The 21110-nt window shown below is 45.2% G+C and overlaps 1 protein-coding gene across 3 annotated transcripts in view; it reads right to left on the bottom strand.

The window, feature by feature from the left end:
• si:dkey-172j4.3 (diacylglycerol kinase eta) overlaps window positions 1–21110 on the bottom strand; it is a 266777-nt gene that overhangs the window by 6883 nt on the left and 238784 nt on the right. For all 3 annotated transcript variants that reach the window (XM_038775249.1, XM_038775250.1, XM_038775252.1), the window contains exons 22-27: window positions 20204–20338; window positions 12915–13081; window positions 11864–11975; window positions 4702–4791; window positions 2761–2880; window positions 1927–2029 (exon numbers count right to left, since the gene is read on the bottom strand). In XM_038775249.1, the coding sequence (XP_038631177.1) occupies window positions 1927–2029; window positions 2761–2880; window positions 4702–4791; window positions 11864–11975; window positions 12915–13081; window positions 20204–20338 (727 nt within the window). The remainder of the gene's footprint in view (window positions 1–1926; window positions 2030–2760; window positions 2881–4701; window positions 4792–11863; window positions 11976–12914; window positions 13082–20203; window positions 20339–21110) is intronic.

The raw sequence follows: 21110 nt of genomic DNA, 5'->3' as shown, positions 1-21110 counted from the left end.
TGTTACCATCTCAGACCAGTCCGAGCAGCAGGTTGACGCTTTGAGTCAGGGGGTAAACGATCCACAAAGAGACACCATGGGGCTGGATTCCATATCATGCTAAGAATCCCATTCACAGGAGCTTACAGGAGACTTCTTATGGTACAAGCAACCAGGGATCAGCTCAGGCATAGGGGCTGGTTTAACATAGGGCTAAATCGCTGGCTTTGAAAGCAGACCAAGGCAAGGCCAGCAGCACGGTTCAATTCCCGTACCAGCCTCCCCAAACAGGCGCCGGAATGTGGCGACTAGGGGCTTTTCACAGTAACTTCATTTGAAGCCTACTTGTGACAATGAGCCATTTTCATTTTCATTTCCTTTTCAGATAACTCCAGCTCCATGGTCATGGGGATTTACACCTCAGCATTGAGCATGTCTCTGACATGTGCTGCCTGGTACCAATATTGTGGCGTGGTACGTGAGGTGCATCATGGATGTTTTCAACTAGCTTAATGATTTTTGTCTGTCGGCACATATGTGTGGGGGAGTGATGTTTGTTTAAAAGGAGGCCAGAAGAGTTGTGCTGAGTGGAGAGTTCCAGTTATGATCTGCATTGTTGCATTCAATTGAGTGTAAACAAGATGTGTGTTGCCAATGAGATTTGACTTACTTCTCTGTGTCATCTATTCCCCTTCTCAGGAACACACCCCTCCTCGTCCTGCTACAGTTTATATCCCTTCCAGTCACATTTTGTTCTTTGGTTCTGGGGCTACTACTCAAGAGGGTGTCCCAACTTGTGTCAGTTGCATGAGAGGAATTATTTTTTCAACTTTAAATGTTGCATTTACATTCTCCCTGAAGTGTAGATTCAGAATAATGCTTTGAGCGATATCCAGGGCTTGTTGGGTATACCACAGAGCATATCAGAGTATGCAAAACATGCGCATAGTGAACATATTTGCTAACATGGCATTTAGAATAATTCTGACTGATTTTCATGGCAATTAACTTTCAGAGTAACTCTAAACTATGACTTAAAATTTCAGGGCAATGTTATTGCAAGAGTAGATTTAAGCAGGGAATAGTGATTTACACTCATTACACTTTCTCTGAAATTCATGAATAAGGGGCGGGGTGGCATAGTGGTGCTGTCAATGGATTAATAATCCAACATAACCCCAGAGTCTGGGGACTTGGGTTCAAATCACGCAACAGCAGATGGTGATATCTGAATCCAATAAATACTGGAATGAAAAGTCCAATGATGACCATGAAGCCATTGTCATTAAAAACTCAGCTGGTTCAATAATACCACTCAGCTCAAGGGCAATTAGGGCAGCACGGTGGCCCAGTGGTTAGCACTGCTGCCTCATGGCGCCGAGGACCCGGGTTCAATCCTGCCCGGGTCACTGTCCTTGTGGAGTTTGCACATTCTCCAAAAATGTGTCAGGTATGTGGATTGGCCACGCTAAATTGCCCCTTAATTGGAAATTGTTTTAAATAAGGGATGGGCAATAAATGTGAATTAATAAAAAAGTAAAAATTGCTCTGTGACCAGGATATGGCCTTTAGCACAAGTGTGAAAATGTGTTTTTTCCAAAACGGTGTATAGTTATATTGGATAGTTGAATCTGGTGATTACACTGGTTAGATCTGGGAGTTAAAAGGCTGGAATTCAGGCTGAGTTCAATTCCTCCGACAACATTCTCACCTTCAATCAATTAGCAAGGTTGGATGAATGATCAGGAAGAACATTTATCCAGTTCAAAAACCCAATAAAAAACATTTTTTAAAAAAAGGAAGAACATGTATCCAAGTGTTTCGGGAATATTTGAAGGTTCTCAGAACCGGTTCGTACCAGGAGAAAGGATCTAGATATTGAGTCCTGGCTGCTTAAAGTTATTTGATTAAGATTTATTTGCACTTAGCTCAGGAGTCCTAACTCACCCAGCAAAGAACTGTTTGATTTTTGCTTTTGCAGTTTCTCTTTTCTTGACATGTTCTTTATTTTTATCTTAATGCTGCTCTTGTTACCTCCCTTCGAATGTTCCTGTGAAGAAAAAAGAAAATTATTTGCTAACAGGGACATTGCCATCTTACTTTACCATGGGAAAATAAATGAGGATAAAGCCCTTGGCCTGAATCCCCTTTGCTCTTTTGATCTGGCACAAAACTAAGCACCCTGCCCGCCATCCAGGCATAGCAGGCCACCAAGATGGATCTCATCCTGACAAGCATTTTTTTCTTCTTGTATTCATTCCATTTGAATGAACATGAAAAATGAAATTAATATATGTCTGTGTTGGGGCAGAATGGGGCCAAGTATTACCAATGTGATCATAACCCAATTCGAAGAAGGCACGTTGGAGAGATTTCTTTGAATTGCACAGTCATTGCATTTAACTGTATGGGTATTAATTGGAGATTCACTCAAACCCGTTAAAATGGGATCAAACTGAAACTGTACTCATCAGGTTAGAAGTTGCATGTATGTAATGCTTATTTCTGCAAACAAAAGTGGATACATGTGAATAAAGATTGGATCTAATTTTATCCTTGGCAAGCTAGCATTCTGGAATATAATGGCCTCAGGTTTGCTATCATACATTCGGAGGCTACAAACTAGGATGTGCTCCCCCCTTTCCCATTCACAAAACATAGAGGGAGAAGGATTGTACACGGCAATAGTTGCTGTTGAGATCCTCGTGTTCCACATTGTCGAATGTGAAGGGTTGCTTGGCTTCTATCTTCTGGTGAACTAAGTTGAAGAAACTGACCCACCTCCACATCGGTTGTCTGGATGGCGTGTCCCAGCCAGTGGAGCTCAGTCAGCTTCTGGAGTTCATTTTCAACATCACTCAGTGCAGTCAGCAACTCCTCCTCATAGGAAGACTCCAACTCCTGCACAAATGCACAATGGTGAGCCTTTTAACACATGGTACAGAAACGGTGGCACGGGCACAAAAGAAGCCTTTCTCAAACCTTTCACCAAAGTGCTAAAAGTGTGTCAAACATTCAACTAGTCAACTTCCATGATTTCGAGGCTCCTCTGGTGACAGAGCCAGGCGGGAGCTAAAAACAGCACCACTTGTCAGAATGCTGGTTCCTTGTCCCCACCCTGTCCCTCGGCAATTTTACAAATGGTGGCTTGGGAAGAGAAATCACCACAGAGAGCGTTCACTAGCATGTAATGTGTTTGAATCAGTAAAGTTCCACAATTGTGAGACAGGAGAGTAAGTAAAGAAAGAGAGAGCAAACTAAATTGCATTTTTATAGCACCGTTCACAACCACACCAACACTTATATTTACATAGCAGCTTTAACGGACTGTAACATCTCTAGGTATTTTACAGCAGTAATACAAAGCTGACTTTGACACCTAGCCACAAGGCGATATTCGGAGAGATGCAGATTTTCAGATGTGTCTTAAATCAGACAAGGGAGGAATACAGGCAGAGGGATTTAGGGAGAGAATTCCGGAGCTTAGGACCTGAGCAGCTGAAGGCACGCCCATCAATGTGGGAGCGATTAAAATTAGGAATGGTCAGAAGGTCAGAATTAGAGACACAAATACCTCAGAGGGTCTTGGGCCTGGAGGAGGTTACAGGGATAGTGAGGAGTGAGGTTATGGAGGAACTTGTGAAAACAGGAATAGAATTTTGAAATCAAGGCATTGCTTACGCCAGTGTCAATGAAGGTCGGTGAGCACAGAGATGAAGCGTGAACAGGACTTGGTGCAAATTAGGACATAAATTAGGATCAGAATAACCTCGTGTGGCAGAATGGACAAGTCGAGGGTAAGTCGAGAGGTAATGAAAACATGAATTAAGGCTTCAGCAGCAGATAACATAAGGCAGGAATGGAGTCAGGATATGTCATGGAGGTGGAAATATGCAGTATTATTGATGGCAAGTATAAGAGATGGGAAGCTCATCTCACAGCCAGATATGACATCCTGATTGTGAGCAGTCTAAATTCTACCTCAAATATTGTCATGGAGAGGGATAGAGTCAGTGGCTAGAGAATGGCATTTGTGGCTTTTCGTGAACACAATGGCTTCAGACTTCCTATTATTTAGTTGAAAGTAGTGTCTATTCATCCAGAACCTCAGGGAATCCGAAACATTTCAGAGCCAATGTGTAGCCATTATTGTAACGTAAAAAGTACAGCAAAGGTTTGGATTTCGATTTGTTTTACTGTCACGTGTACTGAGGTACAGTGAAAAGTATGGTTCTGCGTACAGTCAATGCAGATTATTCCATTCATGAACAAAAAACATAGGATATACATTTTTCACGCAGCAAGATCCAATAACTAGGGCGGCACTGTAATTAGCACTGCTGCCACACAGTGCCAGGGACCCGGGTTCAATTCTGGCCTTGGGTGACTGTGTGGAATTTACATGTTCTCCCCTTGTCTGCGTGTGTTTCCTCCGGGTGCTCCAGTTTCCTCTCACAGTCCAAAGATGTTCAGGTTAGGTGGACTGGTCATGCTAAAATTGCCCATTCGTGTCCAAAGATGTGCAGGTTAGCTGGGGTTATGGGGATGGATAAGGTGCTCTCAAAGGATCGGCAAACACTCGATGGACCGAATGGCTTCCTCCTGCATTGTAGGGATTCTATGAACTAGCAATGAGATAATTGACCAATGAATCTCTTTGAATCAGTAACTGGTTATGGAGGGATTGATATCTTATAAGTGTGACCATCCAATTTTACATACCAGTAGCTTGCCATCGAGAAGTGCCTTTGTCTCTGTGCACAGGGCCTTTACGCTACTGAAGATGTCAACAACTGCATTCCTGGTCATAGTCTGAAAGGAACACAAAGCAAAGATAAATAAACAGGAGGTAGAGTTATGCAGTATTGTACATACATAGATAAGTCAAATGCTCACTTGGGGAAGAAGTGGTTCTTGGCTCCCAGAAGAAATCATTACCTTTGGAAGAAGAGGGCAAGGGAGGAAAATTGTAAAGGTCATCTCATTGAGTACACAGAAGGACTACTCTAAATGGATGGATGTTGCAGCACACTCAACTAAACCATTGGCATCATTCTGCAGTCAACAGCTATCCTATTCACTATCAACTTCTCTGTCATCTGCAAATTTTCCAATCATACCTCCTACATTTAAGTCTAAATCATTAAGAATTTATCACTAGACAAGTACGCGGTCAATTCCAGCCCCACAGGCCCCGGAGTGCCAACACAAGTGAAGTAAACAATAATTTGTATAAAGTTTCTGAGATCTTTGGCCCTTGACTGCTCCAGTGACTTGTAGGCACCAGATTTGTAAGTGAAACACAACTGTTTATTTATAGCAAAAATAGAGATAAGACATGGAATAATTATAATAGAATAATGAACAGCTGATCTACTACTCCCCCTTTTACCGTCCCACCCTCTCTGTAAACACACTGTCACGTGAGAGTACCTTTAAGAAATGGGTGCTTTCATAGAACAACTGTAGTGGGTGTACCTTTAAGAAATGGGTGTTTATTACTGCAGTAATGTCAGAGAGTGGGTGGAGCTGTGCTGTATGTCAGCTTTTTACTTTCGCTTTAGGCATAAAGCTGCAGGGTGGGTTTGGTTTCATTTTAGCTTTGGAGAATGAGTCAGGGAGTGAGAATCCCTGTTCACCATTTAGAATGTCGGTTCTTTTTGGTATAGGGGGAATTCTAAGAATAATGGTGAGTTTTCAAAAGCAAGAGGGTTAAAACTCCAAAATTAGCAGCTGAAATGGCAGATAATTATGAATTAATATTACAGCTAAAAAGATTGTAGAGGATTTCTTAAATTCTTTACTAGATATGGACTAGCCACAGAAATACAATCAGATCAAGGATCAAATTTTACCTCAAGGTTATTCAAAGAAGTTATGGATAGCTTAGGAATAAAACAATTTAAATCGACTGCGTACCATCCAGAATCGCAGGGAGCATTAGAAAGGTGGCATCAGACATTAAAGGCAATGTTGAGGGCTTATTATCAAGATTATCCAGAGGATTGGGATAAAGGAATTCCATTCGTACTGCTTGCAATTAGGGATGCACCTAATAAGTCAACCAAATTCAGTCCTTTTGAACTAATTTTTGGTCATGAGGTAAGAGGACCACTTAAATTGATTAAGGAAAAACTGGTGAGTGAGAGATCGGAAATTACATTATTGGATTACGTGTCAAGTTTTAGGGAATGATTAAATAGAGCAGGTGAATTGGCTAGATAACATTTAAAAGTTGCACAAAATGTGATGAACCGGTAGCGGACAAGAAATCCAAAGTTCGTAGTTTTGTCAGTGGAGATAAAGTTTTAGTATTGTTACCAGTGTTAGATAAGCCTTTAAAAGCAAGGTTTTATGGATCTTATCAGATTGAAAGGAAATTAAGTGAGGCAAATTATGTGGCAAAAACACCAGATAGAAGGAAGACTCACCAAGTGTGTCATGTGAATATGCTTAAAAGGTACTTTGAAAGGCAGGGAGAGAAAACGGAGGTTTTAATGATTCTAACCCAAAGTGCCGAACCAAATCCAGATGACTGTGATTTTGACATACCTCAAATTAAATTAGAAAACGAGGATGTTCTTAAAAATTGGGATAAATTGATGAGTTACCTTCCAGAGGAAAAACAAACTGACCTGAAAGAGTTATTGATATCACATGGCAAGTTTGTAGAGATAAGTTAGGAAGTACTAAAATGGTTATACATGATGTAGATGTGGAAATGCTGTTCCATTCAAACAACATCCATATAGACTTAACCCTTTAAAATTGGCACAGGTTAACAAAGAGATTGAGAGTATGCTTAAAAATGGCACAATTGAAGTGGGTTGCAGCCACTGTAGTGATGGTACCTAAACCAGACGGTACCCAACGGTTGTGTGTGGACTATAGAAATGTTAATGCAGTTACAAGAATGGACTCTTACCCTATCCAACGTTTGGAGGATTGCTTTGGGAAAGTGGGACAATCAGCTTTTATTTCCAAACTGGATTTACTGAAAGGTTACTGGCAGGTACCTTTATCCGAAAGGGCGAAGGAGATTTCAGCTTTTGTGACTCCAGATGGTATATACAAATTCAAAGTTATGCCATTTGGCATGAATACCGCCCCAGCCACATTTCAATGGTTACCTAACAAAGTCATTTCAGGATTACCCAATTGTGTGGTATACATCGACAATCTGGTAATTTTCAGCCAGACATGGAAAAAACATTTAGAACATCTGATGGAGTTATTCAATCGACTTCAGGAGGCTGCTTTGGTGATAAACCTCACCAAAAGTGAATTTGGAAAAGCCCAAGTTAGTTTCCTTGGCCATACAATTGGACAGGATCGAATGGTCACACGGGATGTGAAACCAACAGTTATTGAGGAGCTTCTGATACCCTCGACACGATGGTAAATAATGCAATTTCTTGGCATGAGTGGATTTGCTCAAACTTTTCTGAAAACGTTTTGAAGCGTAGTTGTTCCACTGATGGACTTGCTGAAGAAACGTTGAAAATTTCAGTGGACAGCGGACTTTCAACAGGCATTTGACTGCCTGAAAGCTGTGATAACCAATGCTCCTGTGTTAAAGAATTACAAGGGGCTCTATGATCAGATTGAACTAAAGTATCTAACTTTAAAGAGAAATGCCAAGAAATGGATAGGTCGTGCAGAGTCCTTCTTGTTCAAAGAGACGGTCAATCGAGAAGGATCCCAGTTGGAGGAAGAAGAACAAAATGGACTATATTATTATACCTGTTTGCGTGTGTTGTTTTTTGAAACGAAAAAGTATATTTACTGTGTGCATTTCTTTAAGGATAGTGAAAATGTGAAAAATGAAACCATCTTGAAGTTGATGGCTTATTTTTTTTTCTTGGGGGGAAGTTTCGTGAGAGTTCCTTTAAAAATTGTTATTTTTATAGAATAACTACAGTGGATGTACCTTTAAGAAATGGGTGTTTATTACTGCAGTGAGGTCAGAGAGTGGGTGGAGCTGGGCTGTCAGTCAGCTTTTTACTTTCTCTTTAGGCTTTTTGCTGCAGGGTGGGTTTGGTTTCATTTTAGTTTTGGAGAAGCTGCAATCACAGCAGGATGTGTGTGAATCTCTGCAAGCTTATTAGTGTCCATTTGCTGATTTCAACGTGGTAACTGTTCTGAGTAGCGAAGTTAAGCCGGATGTCTTTCTGTAAAAAGGTGTTTTAAGTCTTATGGATGTTAAAAGGAAAGCTTAAAGGATTACTTAGTGTTGTAGTCTTTGGGGGTTGTATTTGAATTAATGGTTGCGAAGATGTTCCTGTATGTTTTAAAAAGGTTAACTTGAGTTCATAGAATAAACATTGTATTGCTTTAAAAAATACTTTTCCATTTCTGCTGTACCACACCTGTAGGGTGGGCCATGTGCTCCCCATACCACAATCTATAAAAAGTTGTGGGTCAGGTGAACTCCATGATACACTTTGGGGTTCTCTAAAGCCTGGTCCATAACAACACACAGGACATACACATGTAGAGGGAGGGAGAGGGGAAAAATAAAAGAGGATTCATGTCAGATGGAAGATGAGTGTGCCCTTGCTTCGGAGGTTGAAGATATTTTTCAGCTGACTGCTCTTACAGGATGAGAAGTGATTTCCCACCGGGTGGATCGTTAATGAGGATCTTCTGACTGGAACATTCAGGCAGAACCCTCAGGCTGTGGGATCACCTCTGGTGAGACACTTTAATTTGTATTAACCTGAGGTGCTAACCAGGGCCTCACTCAAAAGAACAGCTTCAGGTCTGTGTAACTTTTAGTTGCTTCCAAATCTACCAGAATGTCTAACAGCCATTCTGAGATAAGAATAGAGATCCCCACACAGGATTTTAAAAGGGTTGTTGAACTATTGATCCTGCATGCAGCTGGTGCTGGATTGGACCCTTAAGATTCCCTGCCTCCCCTCAGACCCAGCTCTCAACTTGGATCTTGTTGTTACTTGGTGCCCAGAATGTCTACCAGCTTGGCTCAGGAGAAAACAGAGTCTCCAACAGAGGGTGTTGCGAGAGATTTAATTATTTTTGGAGAGAGAGAAATTCAAAATAGCCTCCTTCTGCTCTGAGTTAAAAACAAAACTGAAAACCGGAAAAAGCCTTCATGTCCTTGGCAGAACCTTCCAGAACAGTCAACACCCATCAGCATTGACTACTAGCTAAGAGCCCGACAAAGTAAACAGCTCATTGGCCGACAGGCAAGTTAATCAAGATGAGTCATCACCGATGTCAGAGCATCCTGCTGGATTCCTTTTTTTAATTAAAGGCGAAGTCCACCTTAAAGGCACAGGGTGAATTTTTGCCCAGGTACAAAAATTATAAAAGTCAAAACTAAATATAATAAAGGGAATAACAGGGAAAACAGGGTTGAACAGGAAGATCCTAACAATATATAACAAACAGCAAAGAGCCCTACACTGAGTCATGTGGAACACCACTGGAAACTGTTTTGCATTCGCAAAAGCATCCATCAACCATTACTCGTTGCTTCCAGTCACGGAGCCAATTTTGGATCCAACTCACCACCGTATTCCATGTGATCACCTTTTTCTGACCAGTCTACCATTTGGGACCTTGTCAAGTGCCTTACTGAAATCCATTTGGACAATATCCACTGCACTGCCCTCGTCAATTCTCCTTGTTACTGCCTCAAATATTTATTTTAATTTAGTAAGACACAATCTTCCTCAAAGAAAACCATGCTGACTATCGCTGATCAACCCATGCCTTTCCAAGTGACAAAGTTAGACTGACCATCCTCTAGTTTTCTGGCCTAACCCTTGCACCATTTTAAATAATGGCACAATATTTGCAGGACTCCAATCTCCTGGGGTCTCACCTCTATCTAGTGAGGATTGGAATATTATCCTCAGACCATCCACTATTTCCTCCCTGGCTTCCTTAACAGCCTGGGTTACAATCCATCCGGCCTTGGTGATTTATCCACCTTTAAGGTTGCCAGTTCCTCCAGTACCTCATGCTTATTGCATGTAATATTTCACATTCCTCTTTAACCAGAATGTCTGAATCGACCCTCTTCTTAGTAAAGACAAAGACAAAATACTCATTGAGAACCGAGCCCACATCTCCTGAACCAACCCACAAACTACCATTTACATCTCAATAGGTCCTACCTTTTCCTTAGTTATGCTCTTCCTCTGATAAAGCTTCTGAGGAATTTCTTTGATTTTACCTGACAATATTTTTTCGTATCCTCGCCTTGCTTTCCTAATTTCCATTTTTAATTAATCCCCATACTTTCTGTACTCCTCTAGGCTCCCTGCAGTGTTAAATCTTTTTGACTGTCATAAGCTTACTTTTTCTGGTGTATCTTGCCCTGTATGCTTCTGGATAACCAGGGATGAACCTCTCGATTTGGCGGTATCACCCTTTATCTTTGTGGGGACGTGCCTACACTGTGCCTACACTGTGCCTATACAATTTTGCCTTTGAATACATCCCACTGATTTGACACAGTTTTCCCTTCTAGCAGCTGTATTCAGTCCGGTCTTATCCCTCAGCTTTATAAAATCTGTCTCCCCCAATTTAAAACTTTTATCCCTGCTCTATGTTTGTCCTTTTACCTATGCTAAATCTGACTATATTATGGTCACTATTTCCAAAATGGTCCCCCACTGCCATTTCATCCACTTACCCAGCTTCATTTCCTAAGACTAAATCTGGAATTGCACCCCATCGCATGGGGCTTGTTATGAACTGGCTAAAAAACGTTCTCTTGAATTCAGTTCAAGAATGTTGTGCCCTTTCTGTCCTTCAAAATGTTCCTAGCCTAAGTCCCCAATGATTACTGCCTTTTGGTTTTACACTCAGAAATATGTCTACATATTTGTTTTTTTGAACTCCTTCCCGCTATTTTCGGATCTGTAGTACATTTCTTTTATTTCTGAGCTCGACCCATATGGTCTCATTTGATTTTTCATGAAATGAAAATCGCTTATTGTCACAAGTAGGCTTCAATGAAGTTACTGTGAAAAGCCCCTAGTCGCCACATTCCGGCACCTGTTCGGGGAGGCTGGTACGGGAATTGAACCGTGCTGCTGGCCTGCCTAGGTCTGCTTTAAAAGCCAGTGATTTAGCGCAGTGTGCTAAACCAGCCCCTACAGTACAGTATATCATTCCTCCTCACTTTAACCAATCGTGTTGGACCTCCACCTTTTTTATCCTCTTCCTATCCTGACTGAGAAATCTATATCCAGGGACGGTGAGCTACCATTTTTGCTCCTCTATAAACCAAGTTCCATTCTCGTGATGATATCATGCTGCCATGTGTCTATCTGTGCCCTCAGCTCATCAGGTTTATTTAGTATGCTCCTTGCATTACATTTATATATTTTAATATGTTAATATGTTAACTCAAATGAGACCAACAATGGGGGCTGGTTTAGCTCACCAAGCTAAATCGCTGGCTTTTAAAGCAGACCAAGCAGGCCAGCAGCACGGTTCGATTCCCGTACCAGCCTCCCCGGACAGGCGCCGGAATGTGGCGACTAGGGGCTTTTCACAGTAACTTCATTGAAGCCTACTCGTGACAATAAGCGATTTTCATTTCATTCATTTCATGAGACATGAGTTTCATGAAAAAAAGTTCAACAAACAATTTTTGCTGGAACAGATAAAACAAATCGAGCTTGAAGCTGGAAGTTGTTTAATGGGATAGTGTAGAGGGAGTTTTACTTTAGGCCTTGCTCGTAACTCCTGGTGTTGTCAGAATGCCTTGGCCTCCACCCTGAGTGTGCTCGACAATGGATCAAACCGGTGCTGTACCTGCCCTGTGGAAGGAACATTAATCTCTCCTAGGAACCTGAGGGTCTGTTTTTGGGAGTGGAGGGAAAATTAAGTGAAGTTGACTTACCTCAGGAGTATTTTGCTTTGGTAAGACTTCACTTAGCACATGAGAGCATCCATTGACGGCGTGGGCCAGCTCCTGCTCAACAATCTTGTGTCTCTCAGCTGCATGGTGGATCCTGTGCAATAGCAAGAGTGTAGTCACTTTAGCTCAACACAGACAGTCTCCCTCCTACTGGCACAGGTATTGAGACTTTTTGCACTGTGCATGTACTGCTGGCACTTTTCATTACCTTGGTGTTGTCTGACATAACTGGCTTCTCTCAAGTGAGTCCTGCACTCTGAAACCCCGACTCTTCCCTGTTTTCTTATATTGCAGCTCTTGTCCCTTTCTGGGTAGTGTCTTGCACCAGAGCTCTAACCATTGCACTGGTGGTGCCTTGACATTTTTCCAGTGGGGCCTTGCACTTTTGGGTTCTGGTCCTTTTCCTGATGGTGTCGAGCACCATAGATCTTGTTTTCCCCCCTCCTGCCCTTGACACTAACACTCAACTTGGTCCTTCACTGCAGGCTGTAATATCCTGCACCATATATCTTGGACCACCCCTTGCAGGTTTCCTGAAATATTAGGTGCTTCCCCTTGGCTTTCATTGCTTTCTAAATTGAAAAAGATTCATTTTACTATCAAAGGCCTTCTCCATTGAGGCAATCTGGAATACACATTCCCAATCCATAAATACCCACATTGGCCGAGCATCAAATACAACAATATTTAACTCCATATTTGAATTTATTTCTCCCAATCTGCTTCTTTCCTCTTGACAGAATGGTGGAATTCAAGAGCTTTGCAGAGGTGAGGGCAATTGTGGTCAGGCAATTAATGAATCTCCTTAATGATAGTGGCTGGGTGATTAATGAATCTTAGTAGTGGGTGGTCAATGGATATTGTTAATGATGCTGGGTGATATTCATTATTAACAGTGGGTGGGTGATTAATCAATTTTCTTAATGATACTGTGAGATTAATGAATCACATTAAGGAAAGTGGGCAGATTTTTAATGATTATGATTACTGATAGTGGATGGGTGATGTGAAATGACCCAACGGTGGTTCATACCTATTGATCAGTGTCTCTGCTGACTGCACAAACTGCTGCATCTCGCCCATCTCGTCCTCTGTGAGGAACTCCATGGACTGCTGAGAGCTCAGGCGGGGTCGAGTCATCTGCCTCAGAGAATCTCCTTTACGTTTGTCTTCCCAGGACTTCAACGTGCTTTCAAATGCCTGAGGGGGCAAGATGACAATGTATAAAGAATCCCACTGGAAACTGAACCTTTTCTCTGTATATTTCTCCAAATCTATGGAACTACTGCATGGAAGATTCTTAGTCACTTAAATAAAGCTATTCATTCTATTCCAACGTTCCTGCCCTTTTGTCATCTCCTTTTCGATTCTCCTTTCTTAAATACTTACCCAATTTCCTTCTAAATGATGTTTTGATCCTTGCTTCAATCACTCCTTGTGGTAAAACATTCCACCTTCTCATTGTCCTCCATGTGAAAACATTTCATCCAATTACTTCCTTTGTTCTTCAAGCAATTCCCCTCAATCCACGGACAGGAATATGGGGAGGTCGCTCTGCACCCCTGTCCCCACTATTTTTCACCATTCAATTTGATTCTCTACACCGCAACCTCCTCCATCATCCTTGTCCCAAATCCCTTGATTCATTTACCCAACAAAAGTCCATTACTCTCAGTCACCCTGTACCCACCAGCCAACGGAAACAATCGTTCACGGTGATCCAAGTCAACACTTCTCATGATCAGGAAAGCCGATTAGCTTCAGGCTCTATTGGTTTTCTCTGCCCCAGCAAAAAATGTTTGTTGACCTTTTGTTCATGAAGGTAACATCTCATTGCTGGCCTCATTCGAGTTAGCATACCCTATCTCCTTTGCATGGTTCTACACTCATTTTGTAATGGGTGTCTAATACCTGAACCAATACCAGAGACATAGCCCAATGTTGGCTTCTACAAAGCCAACTTTCAAATCTCACATTTCTGTTCAATACTGATGTGTCAAAAGCCTTGTCTCCTATTTAATAGTTTTGTCCTTTTCCACCCGCATTTTCACCAAGGTTGCCAACCCTCCGGGGCTGTCCTGGATCTTCCAAGGATAATCCTGACCATTCGTGTATTCATGTTTCTAGGAAAGCCAGATGAAAGCGGACTCCCTCAGCCCACCTCCATATTGTCCACATGAGTCATTTTGTCAGTAAAGATATTACAAATTTGTGGATTCCCTTGCTGAATGATTTTGGGGTTGGGTGAGTTCCAGCCAACCAACTGAGGGACTTGATTGAGAAAAGGGCTTAAAATCTGGCCTAAGGAAAAGTTTAGTTGCACACCTGGTTGGACCGACATTCCAAGATGGCAGTGCCAATGGGTGTTATTGAGCAACTGGGGCAGTGCTGGACTGGGAGTATTCGACTGTCTTCATGGACTGGCTAGAGATTTTTTGCACCACTACCAATACCCTCAAAGATCCTGACAATCCAACCGCCAATCAGGCAAGTAAAGGGGTGATATTTTTGACTCAGAAGGCCCAGAAGTCTATTTCTTTCCTTATTCTTTCATGGGATGTGGGCATCATTGGCTGGGCCAGAATTTGTTGCCCATTCGTAATTGCCCTTGAATTGAGTGGTTTGCTCGGCCATTTCAGTGGACAGTTGAGAGTCAGCCACATTGCTATGGGTCTGGAATCACATGTAGGCCAGATCAGGTAAGGACTGCAGATTTCCTTCCCTAAAGTGAGCCAGATGGGTTTTTACAACAATCATTGATAAGTTCATGGTCATCATTACTGAGGATAGCTTTCAATTCCAGATTTATTTCTTCAAAGTCCACCAGTTGCCATGGTGGGCATCTCAGAGCATCAGCCTGGGCCTCTGGATGACTAGTGGATTTCCTCCGGGTGCTCCGGTTTCCTCCCACAGTCCAAAGGTGTGCAGGTTAGGTGGATTCACCATGCTAAATTTCCCCTTAGTGTCCAAGGATGTGCAGGTTAGGATATGGGGTTATGGGGATTGGGCGGGGGAGTGGGCCTGGGTAGAGTTCTTTTTCAGAGACTCGATGGGCCAAATGGTGTCCTTCTCCACTGTAGGGATTCTCTGACTCCATTCTATGGCAAAGTGGCATTGCCATTGTGGCACCATTTCCCCAATTTCCTGAGGCACTCATGAATTTGCTCGCCCCAGAAAAGCCAGAAGACACACCGGTGATGGACATTTGGATGAGGTTTGAGCAGCTCTAACATTTCCCAGCTCTTGGAGATTGCAGAAAGTTATCCTTTTTGGACAAGGAATCAGCTGCCCGATGAGGACATTGACGAGTTCTGTGGCCTTGAACAAACTGTCAATTCATTAAAGAGAGCGTTGTGTGACAGCTCTGTCTGCAGATTCAAAAGCAAATGCATTCACAGCAAGTTGACGACATTTCCAAAGTTGACTTGCTTGTCAAACACAACTGCCCATGAACATGGCAGAATGTGGTTCAAGTGAAGGTACTGTTAACAGCTGTCAGTCATCCGCTGAAGTAAAAAATGAGTGAGCAGAAGACCTCAACAATGGCAGCTGGTAGGTGCATTGCGGTAACCAAGTCCTGTGTTTAGGTCAACATTGGGCACAGAGTTGTCTGTTTGTGAAGGTAGAATGCATTAAGAAGTTGCACAGAACAAGGTCACCTCACCAAGGAAGGCAACAGAGAGAAGGTAGAGTTAACAATGGAAAAGACTTGAGACTGAGAATATTATCTACCAGGACTAAATTCAAACAATAAGAAATGCAAAAAATACAATAATCTTGGAGCGCAGATCGACTTTGAGTATAGTGAGTTGCAACAGTAAATTTATACCAACTTCAGCAACGGCATTGTATCCACTGAGTGGACTCTTGAGGAAGGGTATTCCAGAGAACCGGATGAAAGAGTGCGTGACAAGACATTTAATTTGTGTAAAAGTCAATTTGTAGAGGGTACAATACTTGGGTTAGGTAAGGACGTAGCAGGCAGAGTGAAACCATCGTTACCTTCGCAACAATGGGAATGGCCAGCAGGGTGTGCCAGAGGCAGCAGATGGATTTTGCAGAATTTGAAGGGTAACAGTGATTCACTGAGATAGACAGCCATTCAGAATGGGTCGAGGGGTTTCCAATGAATTGAACAACTAGAAAAAAAATCTCTCAATACTTTACGCATTTTTGTTTGTTGCTTGCATAAAATTGCGCCTGGGAAATGGACCTCACAAGAAAGAATGGTATAAAACACATTGGAGGGGTGGCACGTTGGTGCAGTGGTTAGCACTGCTGCCTCACGGCGTCGAAGACCCGGGATCGATTCTGGTCCCGGGTCACTGTCCATGTGAAGTTTGCACATTCTCCCTGTGTCTGCGTGGGTCTCACCCCCACAACCCAAAGATGCAGGTAAATCTCTATGACTCGATGTGCCGGGTCGGTGGTTTGGCCACGCCAAATTGCCCCTGAATTGGAAAAATAATTAATTGGGTATTTTAAATTTATTTTAAAACGATAAAACATATTAGAGCTCCACCATACCATATTGCTTCCAATGGAGCAATGGACCATGCAGTACAAATTGTTAAGTTTGCTCGTGAAGCAAAAGCTGGATGTAAATCTGAAGAAAAACGTTGGGCGCGATTCTTCGCTGCACACGCCGGTTGGGAGAATAGCGGGAGGGCCTCCCGACATTTTTCACGCCCTCCCGCTATTCTCCCCCCCCCCCCGCCTCGCCCGACCCACGTCACGAATCGACGCTTGCCGTTTTTTACAGTGAGCGGCGATTCTCTGAGGCCGATGGGCCGAGGGGCCGGGCCTTTACACCCGGTTTTTCACGGCAGCAAACACACCTGCTTGCTGCTGTCGTAAAACGTGCGCTGGATGCCCGTTTGGGGCGGGAGCACCACCGTTGTGCTCGGGAGGGGACAGGCCCGCGATCGGTGCCCACCGATCGTCGGGCCTGCATCCAAAAGGGACGCACTATTTCCCCTCCGCCGCCCGACAAGATCAAGCCGCCACATTTTGTCGGGCAGCGGTTGAGGAATGCGGAACCGCGCATGCGCGGGTTGGGGGTTGGAGCCGGCCGCGCGTCACCTTGGCGCGTGGCCTTAACCACGGTCGTTAAGGCCGCAACGCCGTGATTCCCGGGGTCCCGCTCCTAGCCCCGATGGGGGGGAGAATCGGGTCCCCGGCGGGAACGGGCGTGAAGGCTGCCGTGAAACACGGCCAGTTTCACGGCAGCCTTTACGACTCTCCACATTTGCGGAGAATCTCGCCCGTTAGTTGTCATTGAATCGCAAATGGGGAATATTTAGTTTATATATCAGAACATGCTTCGCACTACAGTTGGCAGAACACCAGCCAAATTCGTTCTCAAAGAGAGCACAGAAGGAGATTTTCACCGTTGAAGTCACATTTAAAAAAAAAATCTATATTGTTACAAGTAGGCTTACATTAACACTGCAATGACGTTACTGTGAAAATCCCCTGGTTGCCACATTCCGGCGCCTGTTTGGGTACACTGAGGGAGAATTCAGAATGTCCAAATTACCTAACAGCACGTCTTTCGGGACTTGTGGGTTGAAACCGGAGCACCCGGAGGAAACCCACGCAGACACAGGGAGAACATGCAGATTCTGCACAGACAGTGACCCAAGCCGGGAATCAAACCTGGGACCCTGGAACTGTGAAGCAGCAGTGCGACCCACTGTGCTACCCCGATATAGCACAGTCAGGAATAGGAAAAACAATTCTGGCAAAAAGAGAGTTCTGATAAGGGGCGAAATTCTCCGACCCCCAGCAGGGTCGGAGAATCGCCTGGGGCCGCCGTAAATCCCGCCCCCGCCGTGGCAGAGATTCTCCGCCACCCGAGAAGTGGCGGTGGCGGGAATCTCGCCACTCCGATCGGAGAGGCCCCTGCGGTGATTCTCCAGCCCGGATAGGCCGAAGTCCCGCCGCTGGGAGGCCTCTCCCGCCGCCGAGGTTTGAACCACCACTGGAACGGCGGGATCAGCGGCGCGAGCGGGCCCCGGGGTCCTGGGGGGGGGGCTGGGGGCGATCGAACCCCGGGGGTGCCCCCACGGTGGCCTGGCCCGCGATCGGGGCCCCCCGCTCAGACTCCGGGCCAGTGCCTTGGGTGCACTATTTCTCTTCCGCGGCCGCCACGGCCTCCGCCATGGCGGAAGCGGAAGAGAAACCCACATCGCGCATGCGCCGGTGGTGATGTCAGCGGTAGCGTCAGCGCATGCGCCGACCGGCGAAAGCCTTTCGGCCAGCCCCGCTGCCGGGGGCGCCGTTTTTTTGCGCCAGTCTTCTGGTGCCAACCGCTCCAGCACGGGGCTGGCCCCCAAAGGTGGGGAGAATGCCCCACCTTTGGGGATGCCCGACCCCTGAGTGGTTGGCGCCACTCCCCTCCGTCACGCTGGGTAGGGGAGAATCCAGCCCAAGGTGTGGAGCCAGAGAAAGGAGTGTGAAGTTGAACCAGAAGATTAAGAGGAAAATTTATCATCATAAATGGTTAAAGTGGCTATCAGGATCAGTTGTGAAAATATGTGGGGCGGGATTCTCTGTCAGCTATTGCCGGAATAGGGAAACGCGATTGGGCAGAGAATCTGTTTTGACGCTGAAATTGTGGTGGGTGCCGATTTCACACCAAATCCCAATTCTCCGGTGCCTCAACAGCGACGTCGATGCATTCCAGAACGCACATCCAGTAAATGCTGTAGGCACATCATTAGCCGGCCTGACCCGGTATTCTCTGGAGCATTCGTGATTCTCAGCCTTCACTGGGGAGAATTCCTAATGGCAAGGTTCACTTGTGCTTTTAAAATTTGTGAAACAGGCGCCGTGCTGAGGGGGAGAGAGAGGGTATGGAAAGTACCCAACATCAGCATAGTTCGCTGACAATTGCGCCACTGGACGGGGGGCTTCTGCCAGGGCCTGGGGTGTACCAGGGTGTGGCCAGGAGGTGGGCTGTGGGGTCAGGGTGGATGGGCATGGAACACCATTGCTGCGGTCCACAAGACAGCCAAGCGGCTGTGCATGCCGCTGACTGTCCACTGTGAACTGAGGGCCACAGGTCATATGTGTCCGCCCCCAGGGCATCCTCCTAGGTGCCCTCTGGCACCAGCTGAGGCATCAGTGAGATGGGCATACTCCAGCGCAACCAGTGCCATCTTATGGGTGTGTGTGGGAGGTGTAATATGTATATGCGGCTGTAGCTTGTCAGCCACCTGAGTGTCAATCATGGACCCGGTGAATCCCACACCGTTTCCCATTGGAATCGATTGTGATCCACGTGGTGCCAGTGCTAGCTAGCTCAACAGTCCCTGAATCGGTCCAGCTGCGGCGGCAGTATTGCTGGTGTGAAAGTCCATGAATCCTGCCCTGGCGTCAACACTTAGGGCTGGATTTTCCGGTTTCGAGGCTATCTGCTGACGCCGGCGTGGGAACCGTGGCGTTTTACGACAGAATAAATGGCGCAACAGCTGCATCAATTCAGCTACTTTGAATGGGCTAGCACCTTCGCCACATGGAAAGCAATCAATTCCATGGAAAACGGCGCCGGATTTGCCGGGTCCGTGATTGCCGCACATGAGGTTCACATGCCACAGCCGCACTTAAGCGATCCTTCCCTCCCACACACACCGTCCGAACTCAAGAAGATGGCTGGAAGGACAGCAGCGCCATGATTCAGGCACGCTGAGCTGGACACCCTCATGGACGCCGTGGAGAAGAGATGACCCTGTACCCTGACATGGGAGGAAGGCTGTCAGGCACCACCATTTTCCGTGCAAGGGCGCTGGTAGCAGAGGCGGTCAGTGCCGTGAATAATGTCGCCCGGACTGGCATACTGTGCTGAAAGATTTTGACCGGGATTCTCCGGTATCTGGCGGGCCGGGCCGTACCGGCGCCGATGAGTGGTGTGAACCACTCCGGCGTCGGGCCACCCGGAAGGTGAGGAATCCTTCGCACCTTCAGGGGATAGGCCGGCGAGAGTTGGCGCATGCGCAGGAGCGTGTTCTGGCGTGATCCCAGCGCATGCACAGCGGAGTTCTTCTCCACGCCGGCCATGGCGGACCGTTACAGCGGCCGACGCAGAGGGAAAGAGTGCCCCCATGGCACATGCCTACCTGCAGATCGGTGGGCCCCGATCGCGGGCCAGGCCACCGTGGTAGCATCAGTGGCTTTTCCTGCCTTGCTATCGTAACTTTGGCATAAATGCCATTCGTGTACACAGCAGAAAAGATCCTAGTCACCGCCAGCATTGTCCAAATTATCAGAATGCTCCTCACACAGGTGAAAACGGGAGTGATTACTTTAATGAACACTTACCCTGTCCCTTGTCAACATTTGAGCCCTGTTCTTATGTTGAATCTTGATAATTCCTGGAGGCTGGATCCAGGCTTCACCGTCCACCTGAACTGGGACACCCTCATCTCCGCTGATGGTGATTTTAACCGTGCGGCACTGCAACAATAACACAGCAAGAGACGCTCAGCAAGTTGCAGCAAAACATGTAGCACAGAAAGAGGCCATCCAGCCCATTGGGCCTGAGCTGGCTCATTGGCTGAACTATCCAATTAGTCATCCTTCCCCACCCCACCCCCACCTTCTTCTCCTTTACAGTGAAACAAATTATCCCTTTCTGAACTCTTACCCAATTCTCTACTATTGAACCTGTTTCCACTGTCCGATCAGATTTCCAAATTACAGCAATTCGCTGCAGAAAAATAATTGCCCTCAACATCACCCTTGAATCTTTTGCCAATTATATTAAATCTTTGACCTCTGGTTACCGATCCTCCTGCCACTGGAACCACTTTAACGCATTGCCCGTTGTAAGTTTGAGGTGACGACAGAAAATATGAATGTATAAATTGGGATCAGGAGTAGGCCATTCGGCCCTTTGAACCTGCTCTGCCATTCAATTAGATCATGGCTGATCTGATTGTGGCTTCAATGCTATGATTCTATTTACCCCCGATAACCTTTCTCTCTCTTGTTAGTCATGAATCCCCCTACCCCTACCTTAAAATATTTAATGACCATGCCTCCACCACACTCTAGGGAAGAGAGTTCCAAAGATTCATGGTCCTCCTTATCTCTGTCTGAAATGGGAGGCCCCTTACTTTTAAACTATCCCTAGATCTGGTCTCACCCAGAAGCGGAAACACCCTTTTAGTATTCACTCAGTCAAGCTCCTTCAGGACTTTATGTAAGATCAGAATGAGTAGCCAGT

Source organism: Scyliorhinus canicula, chromosome 17 (assembly GCF_902713615.1).
Source record: "Scyliorhinus canicula chromosome 17, sScyCan1.1, whole genome shotgun sequence".
NCBI classification, from domain to species: domain Eukaryota; kingdom Metazoa; phylum Chordata; class Chondrichthyes; order Carcharhiniformes; family Scyliorhinidae; genus Scyliorhinus; species Scyliorhinus canicula.
This window is presented reverse-complemented; position numbering and strand designations above follow the sequence as displayed.